Source organism: Scatophagus argus, chromosome 5 (genome assembly GCF_020382885.2).
Source record: "Scatophagus argus isolate fScaArg1 chromosome 5, fScaArg1.pri, whole genome shotgun sequence".
Taxonomy (NCBI): Eukaryota; Metazoa; Chordata; class Actinopteri; family Scatophagidae; genus Scatophagus; species Scatophagus argus.
In genome coordinates this window covers 14300872-14316811 of record NC_058497.1, presented here as the reverse complement: position 1 = coordinate 14316811, position 15940 = coordinate 14300872, and the positions used below count along the sequence as shown (strand labels likewise).

The 15940-nt window shown below is 42.0% G+C and overlaps 1 protein-coding gene across 5 annotated transcripts in view; it reads right to left on the bottom strand.

Moving 5' to 3' along the window:
* The window catches only part of mcamb (melanoma cell adhesion molecule b), a 36099-nt gene continuing 20159 nt past the window's right edge, over positions 1-15940 (bottom strand). Inside the window, exons 2-17 of one of the 5 annotated variants that reach the window (XM_046389046.1) lie at positions 9370-9494; positions 9050-9275; positions 7663-7733; positions 7468-7555; positions 7155-7334; positions 6876-7006; positions 6576-6717; positions 6354-6469; positions 5880-6021; positions 5561-5685; positions 4681-4822; positions 4243-4338; positions 3207-3248; positions 2618-2741; positions 1964-2075; positions 1-1829 (exon numbers count right to left, since the gene is read on the bottom strand). In XM_046389046.1, coding sequence (XP_046245002.1) covers positions 1827-1829; positions 1964-2075; positions 2618-2741; positions 3207-3248; positions 4243-4338; positions 4681-4822; positions 5561-5685; positions 5880-6021; positions 6354-6469; positions 6576-6717; positions 6876-7006; positions 7155-7334; positions 7468-7555; positions 7663-7733; positions 9050-9275; positions 9370-9494 — 1865 coding nt within the window. In that variant the 3' untranslated portion in view covers positions 1-1826. Of the gene's footprint in view, positions 1830-1963; positions 2076-2617; positions 2742-3206; positions 3562-4242; positions 4339-4680; positions 4823-5560; positions 5686-5879; positions 6022-6353; positions 6470-6575; positions 6718-6875; positions 7007-7154; positions 7335-7467; positions 7556-7662; positions 7734-9049; positions 9276-9369; positions 9495-15940 lie in introns of those variants that run through there. The other 4 variants (XM_046389047.1, XM_046389048.1, XM_046389049.1 and 1 more) reach the window with 4 other exon arrangements.

The following is a 15940-nucleotide window of genomic DNA, read 5'->3' as shown; positions in this document are numbered from 1 at the left end:
TTTCCATTTGACAGTCACTTTATTTGGTATAATTTTCAAAAACTACAAACAATGAATTTGTTGGTAAATTGTTTGAATGTCATCAAGGACGTTCATTTTCACATTTCCCAACTCCAAAGCAGTAAAAGGCATTTTACAGATTCCAAGCATCTGAAACAGTGTAACAGTGGTAGTTCTTACAAACAGCAGAAGGCAGGAGGGTTAAGAGTGTAAGGTACCTGCACATAACTGAGCACAGACTTGATTGTCTAACTTCATTTGCATAGAGTCACAGTCATTGCCCCTCCTCAGCAGTCTTGTTCTGAAGTTGTCGCTAAACGTCATTTCTGACTGAAGTTGTGATGTCAATTATGTCTTTTATTTACAGGGTGGGCAACTTCATTCCGTTAAGCATATTTACCGTGGATCAATAATCTGCTCTAACCTCATCTTTCCTCCTAAAGGGGCAGTGAACAAATCTGGAGAAAGTTAGCTGAACCTTAAGGCGCATTCATAGGTGGTCAAACAGCAGTGCCTGGATGACGCGAGCCACCAAAAGCACAGTGTTGTTTTTGACGACCGGGTGATGAGACTCAACACCCAAATGTCTGTCTCCAGAATCGAACTGCATGCTTAAAACAGAAATAAAAATAGCTAAAGAACTACATTTCATTCACATACGGCCACATTAAACCAAAAAATATATATAAATCATTTTACAGAGAAGCAGAGAAACACGACCGCTTGAAGATTAACCACAAAGAAATCAGTGCACTGAGCATTCAACAGAAACAACAGACGATGCAAAATGCTGATTTTTCTATAGGCTTTGATCTGTATCCTTTAAGGTTGACTGTTGGCAATGCCTGAACACACATAAAATATCAAAGTAAAGAGAACTTCAAATAGCATTAAACCTTCCATGTCTGAATCTGTCTGAACAGATTATTCACCTGCAAAGATATCTTCTTTCATACACACAAAGTGAGGAGCATAAAGACAAGTGTTAATGGTAGAGAAGGAAAAAGCTCCAAAGGTGAGACGTGATTAAATGACCTACACCTTTGTTTTCAGAAAAGCTAAAAGAAGGCAACATTTTTGGTGAGACTGTAACTGGCTGGAGAGGAAAAGAATCCTTGCATCCCCAATAATTTCAGTGTACAGACTTAAAACAGGAAACAAAAACAAAACAGAGGAAAGAAATCAAAACAAGACATCTTCCTGAACTCTTTTTCACTCTCCCTAAAGACCCAAACAAAATAAAACATTATCTGATCATTTATTTTTTGTTGTTTTGTTTTTTCTGTGGTGTTATTTTAAATAAAGAAATATATACATGGATAGATATGTACACTTAAACAGCTGTTTCAGGCTGCTCTTCGCCTGAGGTGATGCTTAGTCAGTTATAAAAAGAGTCCCTGCTCAAAGTTGTGCTCTAATAATTGTTCTACAGATAATCAGCAGTATACAAGGCTCGTGGTAATGAGAACTACAGGCTAAGGACAGTCCTTGGTTTGAAGGTGGATGGTGGTTTTAGCAGAGTAACGTCACAGAGCGCTGAAATCACTTCTCATCACAGCTCATGTTGCATTCCAACAGATATGTGCTAAGATGTAAAGGACAGAAAGCAAAAGCTGCAGCTTGGAATAATTTGAGTCTCGGCTGACCACCATACTACTGACTGAGTGAATCCTGAGCTTTTCCATGACGTTACTCTGGGATAAGGAGCTGTGCTGCGAGCTGGAAGGCATCGGCCGGTCTGAGCCTGAGAGGGAAGAACAGGAGCAGCTGCTGGCCGCGTCTGCAGTCACCTCCTCACTTCTGCACGTCCGGGTACTCGCCGCCCTTCACTCCAGAGGCCAAACACGAACGTGAAAACACAAGCAAAGACGAGGGAGAGAGGTGGAGTGAAGGATGTGTAAATATGTCAATGATGTAATCAGAAAAACAACATCGTCTTATTGATTAACCTTTAGATATCTACCTGGTCGCTCTGAGGTTGTTTTTCTCCGTTGGCGCCAAGAAGCTCGGCATCCTCTAAGTTGTCGCTCTTCATCTCCACCACGATGTTATCTTTGTTGGACTTCTCTTTGGTGCTGCAAGAACCATAAAGCTCCTTGAGGTCAAATATTCACCCTCTTTTTCAGCTAACTGTCTGCCATTTGGTGCTAAGCAAGTTGGTATTTATAAAAGGAGCTAAATGTGCTGTGAAGCTCCATAGAGCTGAGGGGAGCAGGAAGTTCAACACCACGAGCAGCACTTACAATGTTACCTGTAAATTATGCTGCTTTAGTCTTCTTGTCAGAATGGTCCCAGCATTCGTATTTCATTTTATAGCTGATTCAAGGCTCAGTGATGTCTGCTATCGGGTCAACATTTAACCCACATGACACAACCGACCTCATTGGTTAAAAAGCTGGATGCGGAGACATGTATAATGTAGGATGCATGACTCATTCACTTTGATAGCTGTGCACTCTTCAAGTGAAATATTATGGAACTGACTATAATGAATTTAGACAATATTTTTATTAATTTAGCCCCGAGAATTCAATGTCCACTACAATTGATTTTGGCTTTACAGGGGTTAAAACACATCCCATCTTTACCAACATCAAGCGTCTCTTGTTTCACTTACATGTCTTTCTTGCCGGATCGGCCACAGATTTTGCCCTTTTTGTAGAGGAAGTAGAGCACACTGCCCAAGATGGCCAGCAGCAGGATGCAGATTATGATGACTGCAATAATGACACCTCTGCCCTCTGGTGGAGGAAAAGCACAAGAACAGACCACACGGTTACTCGCCATAACTGCGACAGGAATGAGAACACGCTATGATGCACGAGAGTCGGAAAGAGGATTGGCATTCAACAGTGTGTGGGCACAGCAGATAGACGTTTGTTTGGTTTCTAAAGCGAATGCAACTCTAGCACCATTCAGGTGACCTGAACCTGGCAACGTAAAGAAAGGAAGGTGCAAAGTCATTCAGGAGTGTAGGAGGAGAGGTGTGCTCATACAACAACATGACAACATGCACAGGAAGAAGTGAAGGTGAACAACTCAATGCTTTTTTTGCTTTTTTTCTTTTTCATCAGGAGAGAGGAAAATTTGATGAATGCTGGGTGGTGAGAGAGAGGGACAGAAGCTATGGCCGAGAAGTGGATGGAAGCTTTTTGCCTTTGAGGTGGGGCAGTGAGCGAAAGTCTTCAGCAGCACAACATACAAACCTTTCTTGATTTTCTTTGGTGGGATAGCTGTTTCGGCTTTGACTGAGAAAAACCACATGAGCACAATTATCAGTTGGTGGCTGTGTATATTAAATCACTCATATCAGTGGGACACACACACACACACACACACACACACAAACACAGAGGCAGCAGACTTGAAATGAATACAACAAATGTTTGATTTATGAGGATCTTATCTGTAATTTCAAGGTAAACATCAAGCCTGACAGGCCAACTGTGGTCAGTAGCACAACAGTCGTCTTCCACAGCAGCCCTGTTTAATCTCATTTAACCAACACTTTGCCAGAAACATCAACCCAGAACAGTTCTCCTCTGAGGGCCTGGAAATTTCCTGGCATGACGTACGAGAGAGACAGACAGAGAGTGAGAGAGAGAGAGTGGGGGAGGCAGAAAGAGAGGGAAAACACAAGGCAGCACCCGTAATGGGAGTCAGGAGACTCACTCTGAGTGCATTGAAAGCATCAGCTGCTTTCTAGTGTCACACTGATGCATGTGTGTGTTTGTGCGCTCTGTATGTATCTGCACGCCATGACGCTAACAGGAATGAAATCCTCAAAACAGCAGGTGAACCATATGAGTCATTTTTTATTTGATTTCACTGATTATTTTTCTGGGACAGAAACCTCCTCTCATGATGCAGTTTTTTTCCCCAAACACTTTGTAGAACTCATATCAAAAGACCCCGAATGAGCAAATAAAGTTTAACTGTGTAATAACAAGCAGAAAATAAAAGGTGTGCCAGCAAATTAGTCAATATGACACCTTGCAGTGACAGCAGACCTCAGTAATGTCATCCATTTGAAGCAATATCTAACCAGCACTTCTGCAATGTCCTTTCAGTCATGTCTAACACTGAACATGGAGAGAGTAACCTTTACTGACAGCTGAAGCATCACTCTCAGTCAAGTCCTTTTCATGGGACTTTCTTTGATATAGCTATTATTTAAACTTTTTGTAGCTGACTTGACTCAAGTGGTGCTTGGTAGGCAGGGCAGAGTGACTGTGGTCTTACCTGTGGTAGAGGAAATAGTAGTGCTACTAGAAGAAGTAGCAGTAGTAGTGGTGGTGGTGGTGGTGATGGTTGTGGCTGGTGTTGTGGTGTGTGTAGCTGAAAATAGTTAGAGGCACAGACAGGAGGACACTTCCTGTTAACACACTGAGGGAGGAGGGGAGCACATTTAACAGCCGCACTGTTTCACAGCGTCTTGTCCGAAACAACGGCGACATTGACTGAAATGTCCAGAGTCAAAGGCAACACATCACAGCAGACAGCGGAGCTTGAGGCATTCAGACAAAGTAAAAATAAACAACAAAGTGACACAGACAAGAAGGGCAAGAACGGCAGGAAAGGAGGGGTGGGGGGTGGGCAAAGAGGACAACCGACAGAGACATATACGCATATAAACACAAAGACCAGAGACAGGAAACACAAGCAACAGGAGGAACTCACTGGCTTTGATGTTGAAGGCCAACTCGTCAGTGCCGTAGCTGTTGGTGGCTCTGCATAAAGCTGTGATGTCAGAGGTGACCTTGATACTGACCACGCTCTGAATGCCCTTCTCGATCTCTTTTTGAGACGCTGCCTGGAGGACCTGGCACAAAACCACAGAGTCAAAAGCAGGCTCACCAGCAGAAAAGGTTTCCCTTACTTCTCCAAAGATCAGATTTGGAGAGTTGAACGCAGCTCTGACACAGACTGAAGTGCAGAAGTGGTGCTGAAGATATCGCACAACTCTGTAAGGCTATACTTGAGATGCAGATGTTAGCGTGGCTTCATGTTCGGTTGCTAGACAAAAAATGTTTTGTTCAGTAGTATTAAACACAAAGTACAGCAGATGCTGATAAAACTGTATTTGATTTTGCAGGTATTTAGCCATAAACCAAAGTATTGGACTAATTTAAATTTGGACCTGATGAAGGCGCTAGATTTAACATAAAACGTCATCCTAAGGGCGACACACAAAAAACAATCTTTATCAAATTCTTGGCAAGCAAGTGTCATTCTTTCTATTTCAGTTCACAGCACAAATGACAGAGGATCGCCAAAGTCATCTGGATTCATCATCTGGGAACCCTGAACATGTGAACAATATTTTGTGCCATTTCATCTAGCTTATGTTGAAACCTATTGTATAGGATAGGTGAGAATTCTGAGCTGCTGGTGGTGCTAAATGAAAAGTCAGAGGACCACCAGCAGCTCAGATTTCGAATATCTTAATAAAGGTTTATAGTAGTCCATCAAGTCGTTGTTGAAATAAGAAGAGAAAAAAAAAAACGTGCGTTTCTGCTGCAGCTGCAATCCAAAAACGTGAGGCTTCCCTCAACTGTACCTTTCCATCAGAGGTCCAGGTAACTCTGGGAGCAGGGAAACCTCTGACATCACAGCTGAGGTCCACTGTGGTCTCAAAAGTTGCTTCTATCTCTGTGGTGTCTGGCTTCACAATCTCAGGCATCCCTGCAGACAGAGGAACAAAATATAACAACCTTGAAAAGCTTTGCCATAACCCTAACTGCTTTTCTTTAAAATAAAAACAGAAAACACAAGTGAAACCAAAAAAATGTGAAAATAAACTACACATGAAACAGATGGAAACACATACTAAACATTAACATAAGGATATTTCTGAAATAATAACTGATCAGACTTACCCTGGACATGAACGATGAGCGTCTGGCTGGTTTCCATTCCCTCAATCTCAGGAACAGTCACCACACACACGTACGTCCCTGCTGTGTCAAACGTAGCGTCCTTCAACATCAGCTTGTGGCCCTTTGAAACCTCCTTTCCTTTCTACAGACACAAAAAGCACATTTAACACACACGGACACGCTCATGTACATATGAGTCTTGGTTTTAAGTAGATCAGACGGCTGCTTCAACAAACATTTTACAAAAGGTTGTGCAGAGAAATAAAAAAAAAAACAAAAAAAACCCATGACCAAATTTAAAGTTCCACATTAAATATAAAACTGAGCTTTCATTGTGACTGTGATTAAAATGACAAAACAATATTCACATATTTTTTCTAAATGCATGTTAATTAAACAAGGTGTTTTACATTTTAAAGACAAAAAGTTGTTACTGTGTCTTTAATTGTAGTGTACTATATGTGTGTATGAGACCTTAAACCAGGTCGTTTGTGTCTGCAGAGAAGAGAGGGCATTGCAGGTGGCCTCCAACTCCTCTCCTTGGCGCATCACAACAGCGTCTTTAGGTATCACCGCAGGAGGATCGAGATCTACATGCAGAGCAGGAAGAGACAATTAAAATCCAGTTTGTACATTTATACTGCTGGTAAAAACTTGCTGTTATGGACACAAATGATACCAGAGAAGATTTCTTACAGTTGACAGTCACTGTGGTGTTTCCTGAGATCTCATCAAAGTATATATCCTCCGTGTCCATAGAGGTACACTCGTAAACTCCACTGTTAAGGCGGCTCACGTTGCTCAGCACCAACCTATTGGTCTCCCAAGACTCATCAGTCTACAAAAAGCCAAAGCAATCTGATCAATATGTAAACGTACGACTTGTAACTCCTAAAGTCCTTAAAGTGTTGAGAAAAAGAAACAACTCAGTCTGCTGAGGAAGGTAATGAACAGGCAAAGTAGACCTACTGAGCACAACATGGATGATTTTCTTACTATTATATGCTTGATTGAAATAATCGAAGATGGAGCATTCCCGTTGCCACTGCAGTGAAGTTCAATCGAATCCCCTTCCTTGATTTTGCCTTTTGGTGACTCCACCCAAACACTTACAGCAGTGGAGGGGTCTGAAACAAAGAGACAGATTCAAGGTCAGACCACAATGCTGAACCTTTGTTGTAGGTTTATGTTTCTTCAGAAATATGCTGATTAAAGAGTAATTTCAGCTTGTTTTCCTGTTTTGTTTTGTTTTTCTTTAGACTGTGTGAAACTCACAGTACACAGTGATGTTAATACGGGTGCTTTCTGTCATCCTGGTTTCTCCAGGGACAAAGTAGTTGACCTCGCAATAGAAGAAATCATCTTTGTCCTTCTTCATCACCTTCATGCTCAGCTCACTCTTAACTGAGAACAGACCGCTGGATTCAGTCGTAATACTGGGCACTATTTTCACCTCTGGAAGACAAAAACATTTGCAAACACACAAGACAAAGAAAGGAAATGGAGAGAATTTTAGAAAAAGACATTAAACCACACTGAGCACAAACTAAAACAATGCAGAAGACCCACAGATGTCAACCCGTCTCACCATTCTGAACATTACGCAGCGGTGTGTTGTTTCTGTACCAAGTAATGTTTGGCTTGGGGAAGCCATTTTTTACCTCGCATGTTGCAATCTGTAGGAAAAGACAGAAGGGAAAAGGAGAGAAGATAAATTCAGAGCATTAAATTGAAGCCTGATAGTCATTTCGCCATTTTATACTCTGGCGTAAAGCTTCTTTACCTTGGACAGGTCATTTTCATTGACTGAGATCCCTGTTTGCACACCTTCAATGACAGGAATGTCTGGAATCTCTACATAGAGAGAGGAGTCAAGCACTCATCAAGAACTAAAAAGAGTGAAGTGCTCTGGGAGCTCATAATTTACATAATTTCAACAGTTTGAAACCATTTCAACATCTTAGCATGGTACATGTGAAAGATGTCTTGCTTAGGAGAAGATGAGGTATAACTGGACTTTGAAGTATTATTGCAAACACTGAAAGGAGTGGAGATTTCAGCTGAAGTATGAGCAGTTGCAGCTGAAGTGGAAAAAATGCTGAAAAAGTGTTGAAATGTATTCACTGAAAGCAGGTGTTCTTTCATTAAAAAAGTACAGGATGAAAGAAGTCGAAGGGTTAGCTGAAGAGATGGATGAAATGGCAGCCAATGTGTACATCAGTTGCATGCATTATTAGCCACTGAAGTGTCAGGTCAAGTGTTAAGTGATCTGAAAGTAGCTGAACTGATTTTTTTTTGTGTTAACTGACATGCGGTGGGTGAAAGTGTTAGTTTAAATGTAAGCCAGGAAAACAACAGACTTTGAATGGTTCTCCTGTTGCTTTAAAGACCGAAAAATGAAAATTGCATTGCTCGAAATGCGACATTGTTTGAAAAGGGAATTTGTCAACATTTGCCATATTTCCACTGGTATGGCTTGGCACAGCTCAAATCAACTCACTTTTTGTACTTTTTTCATTTCATTTTTCACTGCAGATAGCACCGTCTCAGTTAGATCAGATTCTTAGCTGATCGTCGCGGCAGCGCTGCGGGAAACTGCCATGACATCACCGTCAACGCAACATACAGACTGAAACAACAAAGGATATCAAAGCGACTATGTTTTTTTGTTCGCAGTATGTGATGGTTTGTCACATAATGGACAATATTTGGTCCAGAAAAGGCTGAAGGCCACAAGATAAAAGCCTGCTGAAAAAACAGGGAAATCCTACATCAGACCACAGAAAACAAGACGATTTTGGTTCTCTCTCACCAGTCGGTTCTCTGCAGTGTGTTCAGTACGTTTAGTATCTGTTCAGCTCACTTGGAATCTCGACTGAGAGGATGCCAATTAAAGTTCCAGGTGCCGCAAAAAAACAAACTAAGAACGGTTCCAATTGAGTTGAGCTGAGCGGAGCCAAACCACCCAGTGCAAATGTGGCAACTGTGATGCATAAATTAGGCATGTCATGTTGAAACTGTGAGTTTCAAAAATTTTTTGTTTTGAGAAAAGTGAAGCTAAAGCTGAAGTTTTAAACAAATCTTTACAGACTTGCTATGATAAAGTACAAAAGATGGAGACTAGCTTAAAGTCTAAATGAGGTTTCATGACGTTTCAGAGTGAATCTTACCAAACACCTTCAGCTTTGTACGTCCCTCGGAAACTGCCCCTGTCACAGTTTTGATGAGACAGATATATTCCAGTTCGTCTGCCAGCAGTACTTTGTCGATGGTCAACACGATCTCTCCAGTGGTACCATTGACACTGATCCGGTCGGTGAACTGTGTGCCTCGTTCTACCGAACTCACTGTGGAGTCCTGGTAGTAGATGAGCTGCTTTTCACCTGACCGTGTCACCTAAAGGTTCATAAAGTACGAGCACAGTAAACATCATAGGGATAAACACAGATACCTATCTGTGCCTGTGTGCATCAGATCTAACAAAACTCACGTAGGACCAATTTATCAACAACCCGCCGATGCCTTCAGATGACTTGAACATGCAGGTGATCCGAGCGGTTTTTCCCCTGAGCACCTCCACTCGGTCTTCCATGTTCACCTCCACATCAGCCCGAACTGAAAAGGAGAAAAACAATATAGTTGTTGTCGTTTAATTTGTCACAGGACATGTGTGAAACTTTTATTTGATTTACTCTGAGCAGTTCTCAATTGATTGTCATCTGCAATCCAAAGTTTCCATCCAAAATTCCAGTGAAATTATTTGATATTATAAGAGACACATGATGTGTTAAAATGTTGCAGTTACGAGGTGTAAAATGCTTATGTACATATGTAATATACTAGAGCACCATACCATTACTGACTTTGTGACACCACTACGCTGATGTGGATATATCAGCCAATTAATTAATCACATTGACAGTGCATATAATAATAATAGTTTTGATAAGAACTCTTCAAAGTGCCCTCTAGTGGACAAACTAAGTAACTTTGTCCCAATTACCTCAAACATTTCTGTGCTGAAATTTCTTCTTATTTATCCACAGAAATGCAGACCAATATCAATATATCTGCAACAAGCTGATATCGGTCCGTACAGTAAATCAAAATGAAAAGACATTGCCAATGAAGTGTCACTAAACAAAGTGAACGCATTGGCAATGGCGTTATTGCCAATGCGTTCACAAACTCCAAGGTTAATAGATAACTGATTATTCCGATTTTTACAAGAACCTGAATTATTATAAGAAACACACCACTCATACATCCACACCCTGTTGATACAAACTCAAAGGAGACGTAGATTCAAAAAACGAGAAAAGAAAGTCATGGTGGGTCAAAGGGAAGAGAGAGATGCTATGACAGGAATGAGAAGCCCACCCATGTCCACATTAATGTGCTGCATTCCACCATGTCACCCTCTCATAGGAAGAAAGGCTCAATTTACAGCCAGCATAGTAGTCCCACTGTTCCTTCGTGATCTGTCTCTGTGAAACGAGTGGTATTCCCCTTCCAGGGTCTCTCACTGCGGTGCATCCTACTAGGGAGGGACCCCCCAATTACACTTTACATCGCAGTGTTTCAGGAGATGTATGAGCTGCCAATGAGAGTTGTAGCCTGGAGGTAACGAGGCCGCCAGGTTTGATTTAGCGTTTTCTGGGCGTCTGTTCATTGTTTTGCTGAAAGTAGCTTTTCTCATGGTACAGAAAGAGGCGATGGTGGGTGATATCTGAGGTTATGTCAAGTGCTGCTCGGAAGAATGTATAAATGTGGTTCATCTGTGTCCTGCAGTGACCTATTTTTAACTCATTCATTTTAACCTCACAGCAGAAAATATAAAATATATTGCACTGTTTATTCTCATGTTCCATATGACAGGAAAAAAATCATTGTGGACCTTAGAAACAGTTATTTGACAAAAAAAAGTCAAGATCCACTTTAGTGCATCTAAACTAAGGCTACTGCATCTCATCCTCTTCCTACATTTCAGTTTCATTAGCTTTGCTTGGTTGTCATGGAGACAGTCAAATATTGATTTTCAGCAATGATAGCAGTTATCATGTACCACATTATAGGAGCACCTTCTTCCTCTGATGCATTAAACGTTTCATTTATGTGAAATATACTGGTTTTGCAGCTGTAGCCTTATAGGTCTGGTATCACCATTAGCTCATAGCGGCTAATGTAGCTAATGTTGGTAAGCTTTAGGTACATCAGACTGCATAATGTATTTTAAGACCCTTGTCAGCCTGTGCTTCTGTTATCTCCTGCTACTCTATGTTTTAGCTGTCTGTATATTTATATTGCATGATTTTCAAATGTGGTCACGGTGACTGTTTTTTAATGTTAGACACGAAAAGGTCACTGGTTCAATCCTCTGACCTGAAAAATAAATCTGACTAAAACTGAAGTGCTCTTGCCCTTAGCACGTAGGGGAAATATAGAGTAGCCAATTAACCTAATGTGCATGAACCTGAACACCGGGTGTACCTGGAGAAAACCCACACAGACACAGGGAGAACATGCGAACTCCACACAGAAGGGCCTAGAGCTGGACTTGATCCCAGAACCCTCTTGCTGTGAGGCAACAGTGCTAACCACTGCACCACCGTGCCACTTTACATTTCATTTGTTTAAAAAAAAGATAAGTGGTTTGGCTGTTAAGTGAATAACACCAGAGTTGATGAGCTTCTACCCATGAACATCCCTGCTTCACTTTTGGCATTTCATTCCATCACCATCTACACAAACGGCAAACATTTACAGCTTATCCCGCACCCAAACCTAAACCTCTGACTGTTTCCTGACCTGCCATCAACAATAAACATGCCCCTTCGTTTGCTTCCTCACCTCTCAGTTCCTCCCCCTCCTTCCACCTTTCAAACCCCCTCACTTTTCTCTCCCACCTGCCTCTCCCTCCGCTGCATGTTGCTGTTTACTATTGACTAATGGAGCTGGACAGATGCTTTCCTGTTAAAGAAATCCAATTACACTCTCCAACATAGACATTTCCTGGCCATTAGCGTTGGAAGGACAACGCTGACTCACTCACAGTATCCCATCCCCCACCTGAGGACTTACCCACAGTAAGAAGTGGGATTCACGAAAGGATGAAAATCATATTCTAGTTGGTATCAGACTGAATGTTTCACAAACTCTTTCCCCATCCCGTCCGACAGCTGGAGTCTGTTTGCTCATGGGGATCTCAATCAAATCTCATTAGTAATTTGACCAGTTTTCATCTCCACAGTGTATCAATCAGATAGGCTGGCACTCCAAGGCCTCAGATCGATCCCCTCTGATGATGAAAGAGCAGATAATGGAGTCCATGCAGATTGGATGACAGTCCCAAGTCAGCATGACAGAATGAAGCTGGCAACCCTTCTGAAAGCACACAGGGAAACCTGGGTCTCTCCAGTTGTATGAGGTCCCATCAGCAAACAATATACTTTCCCCTGTGGAGTCTGTGTTAGACCCCGAGACAACAATTTCACATGCTGAACATGTGATTTCCAAAAGAAAGAGGGATGTGCTCCATCCACTATGCTAAAGTACTGCTGCTGACCATGACCCCAAGGAATTTAGAACATACGGAAAGTGCAATACTGTGGCGACCTATGAAATGGACTCACTAAAACCACAATATGGTGCTATTACATGTGGAAGTAAAATAAATCAGCATACATATTCCAAAACAATACAACTTGCTTGGAAGCATGTCTTTGCTAGAGCCTGCGACTAAGTTATGAACTTCAGTGTTCATACCAAATGTATGAATGAATGAACAGCTGAAACTATTTAAACAAAACTGAGAATAATTAAGAAGATGGAACAAGTGAATGTTTGGTTGCTTTAATCAATTAATCATATATTTTCTCTTTATGTGAAGGAACATAAAGTCACAACAAGCTGTACGTTAAATATGGAGGCAGAGCCAGCACGTGATTAGCTTAGCCTGGAGACTGGAGTTTGGAGAACATGGCTTGCCTGGCAAGCTGACAAGACAAGAAATCACTACACCAAAAAGCAAAAGCATAAATAAACCTCAGTTAAGTTGTGGCAGAGGACACGGGTCATTCAGCGAATGTGATATTGTTGTACAATATGAAAGACGTTTTCTTTGATAACAGAGAAAAACCCTTAAAGCCAAGTTCAAATGAAAGCTCAAGAATGCTTTCGGTTAACCAAAAGGATACCCACAGCATAGAAGGAGGAAACCCCTCACAAGAACAGCACTGTTTATGTTCCTGCAAATACACAGAAGACATATCAGAGAAACACTGCGGTTAGAAGGCATGTTTTGCTTTAATTTATTAAGTTAATTGAGTCTGGGTCACACAAAGACACATGCATGCACATACAACCTCAGTCAGAGTGACAGTGAGCTTCAAAGAGCCCCAGTCAAGGTTGCAGGTGATCCCTCAACAGAAATAAACGTCTTGGTTCAGCTGTTCTCCCCCAAAACGCAGCTCATCCCATCAACAGGCATCGCAAAATTAGGTGCTCTTAAAGATAAGCCAAAACAAGCGCCATAAAACACTCCTTACAAAGCAGAGCAGAGGCAGCAAGGATAAGATAATCTCTGGGAGGATGTCATATCAAAGACATTGTTATGTCTACAATGAAATCACAGCCTTTTGTTAGGAAACATAATCTGTTTCTGTGTGTGAAGAGTCATGATAACAAAGCTTCCTGCCAGGCTCCGAGCTTCTGTGGCTGCTTATCAGCATCTATAAAATCTCTTCATTTAGGCATCTCACTACGAGCACAAGTAGAAAAGAAACACCTACAAAGACAGAAAACTATTGTCAGGAGATCGGCGGACAATGTTAAGTCAGGATCATTTATTTTTAAACATTTAATGAGTGTATATTTTAAACAGGCGCTTCAGTCCTGCCTCTGACAGGTACAGCAGACAGATGAGATGTGGCATGTGGTTGTTCAAAGCTGGAATCTGGTCTGACTTTCTGTCTGTGAAAGTTTAGTTGACAGGCAGCAGGCAACCTGCGCCCCTCCTCTCCCCTCCGTCTGCTCTGGCAACTGGCCCAGATCACAGATGGTCATGGGGCAGGAGAGGAGAGGACGTCCACCTTCAGCACATTAACTGGGCATTCAAACCAGATTACTGCCCTGCCCTGTTCTTTGACATTAATGTATCTGGTGTAATGGTAAAAATCCAGTTTTCATTGTTTCAGTCACGAGAGACACACAACCTCCCCATTCCCACAGTCCCACAAACCTATTTGGGACACTCAACCTCCCTGCTGTTAAGATAAGGTACAAGATCCTCTTATCTCTGTAGGATGTGAACCCTAAAACCCACTTTTGCACCTAGGTGCGAGGTCATGCAGGACAACCTGGGGTGAAGCACACCAGCAGGAGGTCAGAAGCATATCTTGGGAGAGGAGGGGGGTGCCCCTCGAATTAAGACAAAAGGTTGTAAAACACATGATGAGGGGCTGTCCCTCATGTATAAATGTTTAGGTCTCCCCATGCTCGGGGTCTTTCTTCACTTTGACCGCTCGCGTGTTGACTGACCTTTTCTTTGCAAAGAAAATAAAACCTTGTCGGCCGGCAGAAGTCTCTATTTCATTATTCACCAGCAGCAAAGAGAAAAATTTCCACGACAATTTGGTGTCAGAAGTGGGATCCCTCGAGCGATCGTCCGGGACGGGACGCGGACAGTGACAGGCCATCCTGGGAGACAAAACTTCTCAGCCTCCAACCTCAAAATCCTCTTCTGAGAAGGGAGGACTGACCGCAAACGCCCCGGATCGTCGCCGCTGGGATTTCCACGAACAACAACAAAATTCAGCAAATTTCATCTGGTGAGCACTGAAATATTGACAAATTATTTTTATTTCTTTTTTATAAATTGGGATAAAATTTGGCTTTACATGTTTGTTTCTCACATATCCACAATCGTTCTGCTTTTAATCGCTTGTAGCCTAAACGAAGCGGGGGGTCTTTTGTAATCACTTGTGTCCAGAAACAAAGTGATTGGCTTTTATCGCTTGTAGCCCAAACGAAACGACGAATGACACCAGGTTTTTCTCGCTTGTTCCTTACAACGAAGTGACTGGTTTTTCTCACTTGTAGCCTAAACGAAGTGACCAGGTCTTTATCACTTGTTCCTTAAACGAAGTGGTCAGGTCTTTTCTTAAACGAAGTGACCGGGTCTTTATCACTTGTTCCTTAAACGAAGTGATCCTTTACAGAGACGTCTGTATCGTAATTGGTTGTGCACAAACCCCATTTCGGGATGGGGAGTAAAAGCTCTGTTGAGGTGGGTCCTCCGGAGGGGCCGATTGTGGATACCATGAGAAGGAAATATGAGGATAAAAGTTTAAAATATTTGAATGTCTGGACAGCTGAGTTTGGATTCCCAATAGGGGGATCTCTCAGTTTAAAAAACATATCGATATTAGAGGAAAAACTGAAAAAAAAAAAAAAAAAAAAAAAAAAAGAACAAGAAATGAGAAGGAAAAATACGATTTCTGTAAGGAAATTAGAAAACATAGAAGATCAAAAAAAAAAAAAATGTCTTCAGATGTGGAAAGGGGAAGCAGAGATGCGAAGTAGGAAAACAGTGCAGAAACAACTCCCTTTTCCATGTGAATACCCTGAAACAAATGAAAAGCAAATCTCACACACAAAAGGAACACAAGACTCGCAGACTTCTTCTTTGTTTCCACAGTTGGCGGCTTTGAAGCTGGACCCAGACCTTGACGGCAGCCCACCCATCCATCTTTCAGCTCCACCACCATACAACACTACAACACCCAACCAAGGAAGGGAAACAAACTCCATCACGCCACAGACAAGCACAGGAGCAGCTTCTCCAATAGCACACAGACTACGTAATCCAAATCAAGATGCGGCCTTCAACATGCCCATGGTTGAAGTATCTGGACCAGAAGGTACAACGTTGGTTTTCCGCCCATGGACTTCTGCTGACATCACAGCAGCCTCACAACATCTACCCAGCCCAACAACATCAGGCAAAATGTTTGCTGAGCAATTCTCCACATTTTGCCAAGAATTCAAACCCACCGTAAATG